Source organism: Prenolepis imparis, unplaced genomic scaffold, assembly GCF_030444845.1.
Source record: "Prenolepis imparis isolate NDT839.2.m4 unplaced genomic scaffold, iyPreImpa1.0 SCAF_2, whole genome shotgun sequence".
NCBI lineage: Eukaryota > Metazoa > Arthropoda > Insecta > Hymenoptera > Formicidae > Prenolepis > Prenolepis imparis.
The window spans coordinates 23,410,283-23,422,744 of NW_028141160.1; the positions used below are offsets into that span (position 1 = coordinate 23,410,283).

At 35.6% G+C, this 12,462-nt stretch overlaps 1 protein-coding gene across 4 annotated transcripts in view; it reads right to left on the reverse strand.

The window, feature by feature from the left end:
• LOC145933027 (rap1 GTPase-activating protein 1) overlaps window positions 1-12,462 on the reverse strand; it is a 113,908-nt gene that overhangs the window by 36,836 nt on the left and 64,610 nt on the right. For all 4 annotated transcript variants that reach the window (XM_083032396.1, XM_083032398.1, XM_083032399.1 and 1 more), the window contains exons 2-3: window positions 4,768-4,864; window positions 4,486-4,578 (exon numbers count right to left, since the gene is read on the reverse strand). In XM_083032396.1, coding sequence (XP_082888522.1) covers window positions 4,486-4,578; window positions 4,768-4,864 — 190 coding nt within the window. The remainder of the gene's footprint in view (window positions 1-4,485; window positions 4,579-4,767; window positions 4,865-12,462) is intronic.

Sequence of the window (12,462 nt, forward strand, 5' to 3'; positions counted from 1 at the left end):
TTTTTCTGCCATTTAACGACAGTATAAAGCCAATAAAATATTTTTTTTTCTCTGATGTTAATTAAAGTTAACAATAACAATAACAAATATCAAAAAAGATTTAATAAAATTTTAAACAAATTTTTTGATTTTAGTGTCTATGTTTAAGGTGATGCTGGAGTATACTCTGTTTTACCGACGAAATGTTAATTTTTAAAACTTTGTTTATTTTTTATTGCTTTTATGTACTGAGAACTTTATAGCGCATCTGTACCAATATCGGGGAACCAATTTATTGCTCTTTTTTATGTTATTATTTCGGTTTTGCACATGTTTTACATAAATCAAATTTTTTGTTTTTTTTTTAAGGCTAAACTTCTAAACTCAATTTTAAAGGTTTCCTGTTATTCTTTCACATGCTCTCCTTGCCTTCCTGAGCTTATTTTGTATTTGCAAACTGTATAACTTTAATAAAAAATAAATATTTGTATGAACTGACAGCTTGTTGGTAAATTTTCAAAATTTTTTCTTTTTTCTTAATTAAAGATGACCACCCATGCCTTTATTAACATATGTACTTTAATCCCTGAAAAGGATTTTTAATTTTATAAAAGCAATAAAAAATAAACAAAATTACAAATTAAATTTCGTCGGTAAAACAGAGTCAACTCCAGCATCACCTTAAGGGGATGCTGATCCTTATCGACAGAGCAATATTTTTCTGCACCGTTTTCTTTTTATTGGTTAAATAGAATAATAAATGCTTTTCCACGATTAAAGTACATATAGAAACAAAGTCGGAACCTTTCAAATTTATGTAAAAAAAAGAAAAAGTTGTTTAACTAAAAATATTTTTGTTTTTTACATAAAATCGAGAGGTTCCAACTTTGTTTCTATATGTACTTTAATCGTGGAAAAATATTTATTATTCTATTCAACCAATAAAGAGAAAAGGATGCAGAAAAATATCGTTCTGTCGGTAAGACAGGACAAGGTCAGCATCCCCTTAAGCATATCATCAATTAAACAAATAATTCTTTAAATCTATAGCGTAAAAATATAGACTAAAATTTCTTCGAGTTAATCAATTTTTATTTTGTAACTATTTTTCTTATTTGACTGAATATACAATTTATTTCATTTTACATAAAAAATATAATGATATTAAGGGGATGCTGGAGGTATGTTTTTACCGACCGAATGCGAATATAGAGATTATTTTGGGATATCTTTTTATTGACTATACAGATCAATAAATCCTTTTCCACGATTAAAGTACTTATAAAAACGGACCGCGTTAGCTATAATTCCATATATAAATCATATAAAAATCAAAAATTACAGTTTTGTTATCGGCTTCTTTCATGCAGCTCGTAACAATACTTATTTAATAAAAATAGTTGTGCAGTTTATCTGTGCATAAAATATAGTATACGCGATAGGGTTAACATGAAGAAATATTAATAAACAATAAAAAGTGAGATTGCAAGTCTAATAAAAAAGTTATATATTAAAAACATTTTCACGCATATGTGTGTGTATATGCGTATACGTGCATATGTTTGGATATGTGTGGTGCTAACCTATCGTGTGTATATGTGTATACGTGTATATGTTTGGATATGTGTGGTGCTAACCTATCGGAGTTCAGTCGTCACTCCAGCATCCCCTTAAATATAATTTCAATCGTTGATAATAAAGAAAAGTTGGCGACATCTTTTTTATCCCAGATAGATATACGTATCGTCGATACAAGGGGACACAGGGATCTCCTATCGAAACATTCTGCATTATCGGCAGCAAAAATATATCGGTCGATCAGGCAGATGTAAAAAGCAGCAAACGCGGGAGAAAAAGAAGAGGCGAATTCGGTAAGTAAAAAAGAGCGAATGCTTCTCACGAGATCTCGTGGGATAGCATGTGGCACACAGATGATTACAGCCCGTGTGATGAAATCGCGATTCGCGGACGAGGAGAACGAGAAACGCGTAATATTCCTCAAAAGTATATTCCCATATGCGCAACTTCCTGCAGACGTATCATTTTTTTCCTTTTCGCGTATTCGCGACTTTTCCCACGAGTATAAAAGTCGCTTAATTTCTCCCATTAAAAGAAAAGATCCTACTTTAGTCGAATAAAACTTGCAGCGTCATTTGATTGATTGAATAAAGTATGATTGATTTAACGTAAGTATCTTTTTAGATTAAAGTCCCGTTGTAGATTAAATGCAAACTTAAATTGTAAAAAAGCAAAGTTTTATTCACAATTTTCGAGACTTTATTCGTTTAAATATCAATTGAATTAAATGTCAGTTAAGTAATAATTCTCTAACTGTTGACACTTTGTCCTTAATTATTATTTTTATTAATTATATACAAAAGTCTCTCCAGCTATTTAAATTTTAAAAACTGTTATTGCTATTTTTCAATTTTTTCTTCAGTATTTATTGTTGAAAAGAGACGCAAGCGATTTGTTTTCTAAATTGTTTTGTATAAAATTGTCATTTTGCGCAGTATAATTCGATCAGACGTTCAATCATCGTAGAACGATGAAACCCGACGTGGAAACGAACACGCATCTTTCTCAATTTCGATCTGGAGAATGTGCTCTCCTATATGTCGTACCAATTTAAGTCGTGCGACTAGTACGATTTCACCTTCTTTTGAAACGAAAACGAATTATCTCGGTCTGATCGGAGGGAGGAGAGAATCGATCGAGCGACTCGTCCGCGAGTTTTTTCGCCTGCATCCCGGCAACCGTGACGAATCGCGCGTTGTTCATTCATCTTCGGTTCCTATCTCCTTCCCCCTCGCTCGCAAACGGTTGTTCATTCATCTCCGGCTCGTTCGCGCGCAAACGAGCAGAGGCCCGTTCGTCTCGAACGAATGCGTACGCTGCGCGTCACGCTAGATTTACATAAGCGAGTCGACGATAATTGCACCCAACAAACGGACAATTAAGAGTAATTTGAATGGGTGAGCTTGGGAAGAGTGCGAGTTACATCTCTTTTGAGAAGTTCAAGATGTTAATCGTTCTTTTTATAGTGAGCTGTTGCGTTGAATATCAAATTACATAATAGTTAAAATTCTTTTCGGATTATTATTCATATAGAATTTTTTTATACTTTTAAATTTTATAAGATTAAAAATTGCAAAAAAAAATAACTTCTTATTCTCGACTAAGAAATATCAATCCGCTCGTATAAATTTCAAAAATTAATAACGTGAATAATAGGCCAACTAAACGAGCAACAAAGCAATAGGATGTTGGAATAATTTTGTTTTTATTATGATAAAGTGAGCGTAAACGTTTCGACCGTACTCGGTCTTTTTCAATACAATTTGAGAACCAAATAAAAAAAAAACAAGAATAAAATAAACTTAAACATAAATATAATATGACGGACGGTTTAAAAATTGAAATCGCATACAAAACTTGATGTCAATTGGCGTCTAGCCATGATTTCACATAATTCACTGTTCGTTCGCCGAAGGAATGATATATAAAATTGAAATTAAAACGATGATTCCTAAAAGGGAGGTTCATATAACGCATTGTAAGGCCAGCGTATATTCAAACTAAGAAATATCAATCCGCTCGTATAAATTTCAAAAATTAATAACGTGAATAATAGGCCAACTAAACGAGCAACAAAGCAATAGGATGTTGGAATAATTTTGTTTTTATTATGATAAAGTGAGCGTAAACGTTTCGACCGTACTCGGTCTTTTTCAATACAATTTGAGAACCAAATAAAAAAAAACAAGAATAAAATAAACTTAAACATAAATATAATATGACGGACGGTTCTTATTCTCATAAAATTGCCGTGAAGTAACACAAATTTATGTGTATCGTATTTTAGTTTTTAATACTTTTCAGAAATGTATACTTATAATGTTGGTCACGCGCGACGTTGAGATTTGGGACGATTGGTGATGTCATATCGGGCGCATCGAAGCGATTACTTGGGATTAAATTGGCCGTGACAGGCGTGAGATAGAAGCGAAATGACGTAAATTTGGACATAATTCAGGCTTTTGGAGCTGCTAGTTGGAGCAACGCGGTTAAACGCGTGATATTTAAAAATGAGAGGCTAAAACAGCTTTGTTCTTTCGAGATATACGGGCACCGGTATCATGTACGTATTTATTATAAGTCACAAGTCGTCTTAAATTGAAAAATAAGAATCATATTGTAAGCATTTTTGCTCTTAAATATATATATAAATACTTTATGGCTCTGTGGCCGATTTTAAGAATCACATTTTAGTTATTAAATACTGAGAGCCGATAAAAAGATTTTTCTTAATTAATAAATACTTTAGTTATATTTAATTAAGAGACGCGATAAAGAAAAAAAACGAGGCGCTTATTTAAAATTGTTATTTTTGTAGAAATATTTTTTACTCATACTTTTATAGGAAAAATTGTATTCCTAGGGGGAAGCTTCTTCCTATGTACGTTTTAATATAAACTTTAGTAATAAATTTTATCTCGCACGTACCTGAGAAAAATATGACGGTAGAACGCAGCGTTGATCGTCGAGACGTGAACTTTGCACTCGCTCTAGTAACTCGAACAGATCCTGCGTCGTGCTCTGTAACACATTTTTCAGAATGATGTCCTTGAATCTCCGGCTTCCTTCCTTTCCCTTTCTCTTATTTCTCCCGCTTTTTCATTCACAATCGCATTCGCATGCGTAATTAAACATAATGGCAAACTAAGAGTCTCGAGAAAGTATTCAATTTAGAATAGTATCAATTAGAATAATTGCGGTTCGACTCACTTTGAGTTTCTCCGGATTGGAGCCTTGTCTGTCATCTTCCACGGTAGTGGTTCGCCGCGACTCGGGCTCGTATACAGATTGCTCCAACTGCTGCCTTCTGTAAAATAAATGAGTCGGGTAAAGGATTAGCAGTCTTTTCATAAAGTCGTAAAAAAATTACGCAAGATGACGACAACATCTCAGGCTTTTATATAATCTATTATATAATTTCTTTAATTGAAATTCAAATCCTATTATCTCATTATAGCCATATATTGAAAAGTATATATTAAAAAATCAAAAGAAATTATATATATATATATATATATATATATATATATGCATATAAAATATAAAAAAATTATAGATATCGGTTTTTACGAAAAATTTATCTTTTTTTATCATTATTCCGCATTAGCATAAATGCATATTCCAGGTCTATCTCGAGAAGTGCACAGAGTTAAACGTACAGCTGGAGAAAAAAAAATTTCTCGCTTCTCTCGACGCGCGGTAGATATTGGCTGTTTCGAAAACACGTTCCGATCGATCGATCGAACGATTGATCTGCCTGCGCGCGATCCCATAAGGCAAAGTGCATCATTACCGGTTGTTGTATATTAAGAAATAGGCATATTAACATATTTCCGCGCGCGCGGAGGCACATAATAACTCGCTCCGTATATAAGTTACACCGATATTATTATAAGACATACTCTCTCTCTTCTGTAGGCTGTAAAAGATATTGCGGCGACGCGTGAGTAAATCTTAAGGTGAAACGCTTTGTGAGGCTCGACTCGGAGCCATTTATGGGAGGAAAAGCCGCGGTAGACACAACGCGCGATAAATAACGAAGGTAAAGTGAAATATATTGGTGGTGCGCATAAAACGCATAATTCGAACACTATACATATGTATATACATATATAATTCATTCGTTTTGGTAATACTTAATTATTATTAATTACATTATTATCAAAACGAATGAATTAATTGTCTTATTGCCTAATCTTTTGGTGAGAAATCAATTACAAGATTTCATCTCATGTCATATACCAGATCTAATAAAGTATAAAAAAAACTAAAAAATTAATTAATCTCGAATGAGCTAACTATATTTTTATAAAACTGTATCATTTCATAAAAACTTATAGATAATCGAGTCATTCGAGTTTTACTTTATTGATAATTCTGTGGAAATGGAAACTTGTAAGTTTTCCATCTCGGTACGTTTTGATATATTCTTTTTCTTTTTAAACGGCATAACTTTTTCTAGAACTGAGAAATGTAGAATCACATAAATTTCTTAACATCCGACGAAAATTATACGGAAAGTCTCGCAAAAAGGAGGACGAAGCGAGACATCATTTCGCGCCTCTCAGTTTGTAGCAATTTCTCTCTTTAATAGCCAGAACGATTTGTCTAAATTATTAAAGAGACTACACAGAGTGTAGTCTTCTCTTTTCTCTCTGTTAGAAACAAATCTAGACACACACTCTTGATAATTTACGAGTTTCCAGAAAATGATCTGTCAGTTTCATATTCTTTCGTTAATTACACTCTTGTGTTAATATACGTTCGAAAGTTTGACATTGGAGATTCAGCGGTAAAAAGTTGCCGACAAACGTACGATCTTTCGACAATGAAAGGAAGAAAAGTGATCCCGGATTCATTAGGAAATACTCGACCGAGAGCGGATAACGTGCAATTTTCTGAAATACCCCGACTATAAATTCTAATAAGGCACCGGGGCCCTGGTCGAATTGAGCCGAGGAACTACTCGGAATGCTCTTCTGCATAACGCAAACTCTTCTGACTGCGAAACGAGTATTCACGTCACGGGCGTAGGTTCTCTCTTTTTTTTTTCCTTCTTTTTCGTGAGAAGAGAAAAATCCAGAACGTAATTTTTTATAGAAAAAATTTTTAGCTGCATTTTCCACTTGATATTAAAATATCTACTGTGGATTCAAAACTTACCAAATTAGCTAGATCGATAAATAAATGTTTATCTCGCGTAAATATTTAACTTTGAAGCGCTCCGTATAATTACAAATTTTTACTTCAAAATATATTATAATTTTATATATAAAATGTTTGCTTTAAAATGAGGTTAACACTAATTTTGAAAATTCAAACACTCGACAACAATTCCTGAGAATTAATACATTATTTGTCAAATTTTATATATTTGCATTTTCTCGTTATAACATGCGTTTGTATAGAAATTTATAACACGTAACGATATTAATCTAATTGTAAGAAGAAAAATCTTCAAATATCTTTGGCTCTAGAAAGAGCTTTTTTTCCCTCTCTCTATTGTTATACTTTAAGATTTATATAAATTCTGATAAATTCGAAAACTCGAGCTTACGCCACTGCGACCATTCCAAATACTCGCTGACCAAAACGCAACGACGAGCGAGATCGCGAGAGGCGCAATAAGCGAGATAGCAATTATCCAAGGCTCTGTGTGCCGCAAAGAAATAATCGCTTCGTACGATCGTATTTCTATCGCGCGGAGAAAGAACTCGACCTCGCCAAAGGATCGCGGAGGAGAGGAGGAGGAGAGGAGGAGAGCGCACACGAGAAAATCACGCGTAAGACGTAAAGCGTAAACGGCCACCGTCGATTCATTGGTCATTCTTCGAAATTCAAGGGCGCACGAGCCGGCTCTATTCGAGCGTTAAATTGTTGAATAAATCGAGTATATATGCACGACCACGTGCAGCAGCGGTAATCCGATTCATCGAGATGCTATATTATTAATTGCAATTAATTCGCGAGTAAAAGAGGATTCGGAGAAGAATTTTTCCACGAAAGCCAAATCAAAATAATTACGATCGCATGAGTATTGTATACTGTTTTTTTTTTCGTCTTCAATTTTTAATTACTTAAGATATCTAAAATTAATTAGAAGGTTTTTATTTGCGCCTGAGGCTCTTATCATCCTTTTTATTATTTATTAAAATTAAAAGTTGCAATAAATCAGCAATGTTCCATATATTTACGGATTCGCAGATGCGTTCTTTAATGAGATCGCCTAATTCCCGAGAACGAGCTAGACAGAAGTAAGACACGAGCAACCGCATCTGGCGACAGCTGCGGACTTTTTCGGACGACGATGACGACGACGTCATCTCGGCGACGTCATCTTTTCGTCCGTGGTTCATTGCATCGTCCTCGTTCCAGGAAAAAGAGAGAAGATTGCCCCACAATTGCGCGCAGTGTTCCAAATTCACAAACATTTTCACGGCAGATTAGCAATTGCGCAAGTGTGAGATAAGAGACGCGAATAACAATTTCGAATATTTTATTCAAAACATGTAATGTAATGAAATGCATATTATTTATCTAATATTTTACGATTCATAATGTTTATTTAACATCTTCCATTTGTTTTGTAGTACTTTGCGGTAATATTGAATCTCCATTATATTTATTTTAACGAGTCACGTATGCGTGTAATTTTAAATATTTTTTAAATACACATATATATCATTGTATTTTTAATATATGTACCGCATATTAAATATTTTACTCCGTTTAACAAGTGGAACATATATATTTTCAGCAAGGGTGCTCATATCCCACTCGAATATGCCAGTGTTCGCAAAATCGATGCAATTTGCATCGGTTCAGTCGTCCCGCTCTAGCATCATCTCAAGTGTATTATCTCGCTCTAGCGCGCGATGCATGCGGATGCAACGAGACGAAAAGTGGCGAGAGATGTTCGCGCGACATTGCGAAGAGAAGCTTTGTGAAAGCGACGATCCCTCCCTCTCTCTGTCTCTCCCTCTCGACAGAAGAAATCGGCGCGCTTCTAAAACGATGATCTTTCCTTCTGCGACTAGTATTTATTGTCGCATATCCGCCGATAATTGCGCATTCCGCACACCCGGTCCAACGCCATAAAGGACCGCCTCGGAGCTCTCATTCAGCCGTAACCGGGTTTTATAGCGTCGGCTCAGAAAGAAGGAACGGAGAAAGGAGCAAAATTGGGCAAAAAAAATGAACATCCCCTCGGACTGCTCTTAAGGCTCCTGACTCCTTTCCGACCATGTCGAAATCGTAACGTCAGAGGCGAGAAAACACACGCTAAAATTTCTTAGATGCCATTTCGAAATAAAAAAAATTTCGATGAAACAGCACTTCAGATGGCTTTAGCACACTCTTAAAAAACCCCGAAAACTATCCTTTCCCCTTTATAATCAATCAACAGCTGTAAAATGTAATATTATGAAGCCCAGTCCGTCTGGTCTTTGCACATGCGCAGTCATTCCGCATGTCAAAGTCTGATATCTCGATCATTTTACAGATGTTGATTGATTATAAAGAGAAAAGGATAGTTTTCGGGGGTTTTTAAGAGTGTGCTAAAGCCATCTGAAGTGCTGTTTAATCGAAATATCTTTTCATTAAAAAATGGCATCTAAGAATTTTCAGCGTGTGCTTTCACGCCTCTGACGTCATAATCCAATATGGCCGCGGTGAGCACCCAGGAGCCTTAACGCGAGTTTTAAGAAATTGCACGTCCATAAACATCGAGACTGCGAGGTCTCGAATCTTTCAGAACGTGCCGAGAGTGCTATATAGATTTAACGATCAAATCATCGCTTTCTCGATCTCTCTCTTCGTTATGACGATCATTTGTCGATTCTTGATGCGGACAATACAATCTCGTCGCGACTGACATTTATCATCTCGTATCTATCGGTGTCGACAAGCCGCGTGTGCATTCCGCCGAGACCGCCATTGTCGTTTTCCATTCCCAAGCCGATTATTACGCAAACGAGATCACCCCTCGCCTCCTCCTCCCTCCTTCTGGCGTTAACCGGTCCACTCAAATAATAACGCATAATTTCGCGCACGGGTATATTTTTAAAGCTTCACTTTATAATCTCTATAAACCTAATATGTCATTTAAATGCTTCCTCAAAAGCGAAACGGCGAATTCTTGTCGCCATATAAAAAAATAATTAAAAATAAAATAATAAATAAAATAATATAATAAATGAATAATTTAGCGAAAAATAACAAACTAAAATGATGTACTCTTCACTATTCTCACCGAATCTCTGTTCGAAACTTTCGGATGTCAAATTTTATTCGATCAAACTTCATCCCTAAAAAAAATCTGAGGCCTCTTTATGATCTCGCTCGTCGGTTGTCGGTTGAAAAAAAGTCGGCGGGTTTACGTCATTCGTATTCAACGTATGGAATTGCGCACACGGTTCTCATTGGATCGTGTTTCTACGAAATACTCCACCACGCGCGCTCGGGGATCCACGGAATAATGGACGCGCCCAATTAGACGAGTTAATTTAATAAAACGCTCGAATGACGGTTCTCGGGTGGAGAGAACCGACGCGGCCGGACGCAGCCTCATCTCGACAGGCAGGACGAACAAAGGGAAAAATTAGCGCACACGCCAGGATGAACGTCCTAATAATTGCGAGTACACTTCGCGGAGATTACGCTTCGTTCGGCTCCAGTGTCTAATTTAGGCAGTGTGTCCCCTCCCTCTTTTCGAGACCGCCACTTTTAATTTCAAACAGGATATCGACAATCTCTTCCAAGTCCAAATTAGCGAGATATTATCTCTCACATGAAATAGCGAATAATGTAACGCGTCTTCCTCTTGCTCCCATTTTATCAGTTTTGTATTTTTTTTAATGTAAATTTTGTCGCCAAAAATAAAATGAACGAGTAACAAAGCAAATTTGATGGTTTGCGTTTTTTTTAGCATCGGTATGACAACACAGAACTGACGCAGAGTGTCGGGGCGTGAAACAAAATCATTCGCACATTTCGACTTTGTGGGGAAAAAAAATTGGCGTTAATTTTTAAAGTGACACGCGCGCGAAAGATTAACGGCGCGTTACAAGAATTTTTATCTACCGTTTCAAGTGTGCCCAGTGATCGCAAAAAAAAAAAAAAAAACCCACGATTAACATCTCGGTCCCGTATAGCCTCGCGCGTTTACGGAAAGCAAAATAAAAGGGAAAAAATGCGAGCGAAGTGTACACGCGAATGGAAAGTAACCGGACAAACGAGTTCTCTCGTGGCAGACGCCGTGCCACACTTGCGTGTTGCAAAATCAATTTTCCAATGCGCGCGCAGGACGACGACGCGAATCCAAAATCCCGAGCAGAGTCATCGAAATTTAACAGTCATCGATTATCGCCCGACTAACAAGTGCTAATATACAGTAAAAAAAGTGCGCCTGCCAAAATAAATCGAAATATTATTGTAAATGTAATTTACTAAAAATGTATAATAATTAACTAACTGGGGCGTTGCATAATTTTCTGTTGTATTTTTGGATAAAATTAAAGTTGAGAAAATATATTGCATATAAAATATAAACTAACAAACATGCTATCAAAGGTATATCGCAAATCAATAACCACATTTCCGTACGATATTCTGAACAATACGCGCGAAGCTTAATAATAGAAATTGGCTCGAAATTTTATATCAAAAATAAAAATCGTACTCGCGCGGAATCAAACTCGTTGTTAATCCGTCATTTTTTTCAGAGTAAATTTACGTAAAAACTGAAAAAAAAAAAAAAAAAAAAAATACGCACCGCACAATTTCGGTGGAAATTAGAGTCGTACATTTATTCGACCGTTGGTATCGCGAAATTAAATTTGAAAAACACGTACTTTTTCCGCGAAATCAAGAATTTGTACCTGTTTTTCGCGTGTAATACGTATTTGGAAAAACTATATTTATCGCGCGACATGATGGACGACATAATAAAGCGATCCGAGAACTCGCGGAATAGAGTCGCCACCGCCGGTCGTTGCGCCTCGATTACTGCTCGATAAATCGCGCCCGGGTCCGAACGAGAGGATTTTATCTCGTGAAAGTTATCGCGCGCGAGACTGTCTTTATTTAGTAGATATACAACGGGTTTATCACTTTCGACAAAAATATCGTACACTCATATATTGTCGACTAGAATGTTGTTGTTAGGCATATACACGTAGGAAACATAACGTAACATGATTTGTATCTTACGATCAGCGCGATTTCCCCTCACTCTACGATAAATTAACAATAAGACATTACAATGTGTTATTTATTTTCAATTTATCGACGTGTAATTGCACAGCTTAAGCAAAAGTTACTATCCTACCCTTTTTATCAGATTACTAAAGTGAGATGTATATATCATACTCTCTCTCTCTCTCTCTCTCTCTCTCTCTCTCTTTCTCTCTTTCTCTTCATTTAATTTTAGAACAATTTATATTAAATAAAAATCTCGTTAAAAAATATTTAAAAATATATTAAGAAGTTAATTATCAGTGACTTTATATGAATGATATATCGTGGAAATGCCGCGTGTATAGAGAGGATTTCATCGGCTAATCGATGCACGTATGTGTTTGTATGTCCTTTACGCATTCCCCACATTCCCGATGCATTCCATTACGTAATACATCGACTATTCTATGGGTCAAGTCTGATCGATACGTCGTTCCGATCGATCCAAACGCAGTAAATTTCAGAGAAATATCGCGACTTGTATATCGGTACACTAATGTAATTTTATTATCTTGTTTGATACATAAATTAATAGTTATGATTTTTAATGTTCTTACAATGACTAGATATTAAATAGCAATTTAAATGTGTCATGTGTTTGAACAAACAAAGCATTTAAAAATTTTATCGCAATCCCTCTCTCCTTTCTTTCCTGTCCGACCGCGTTCA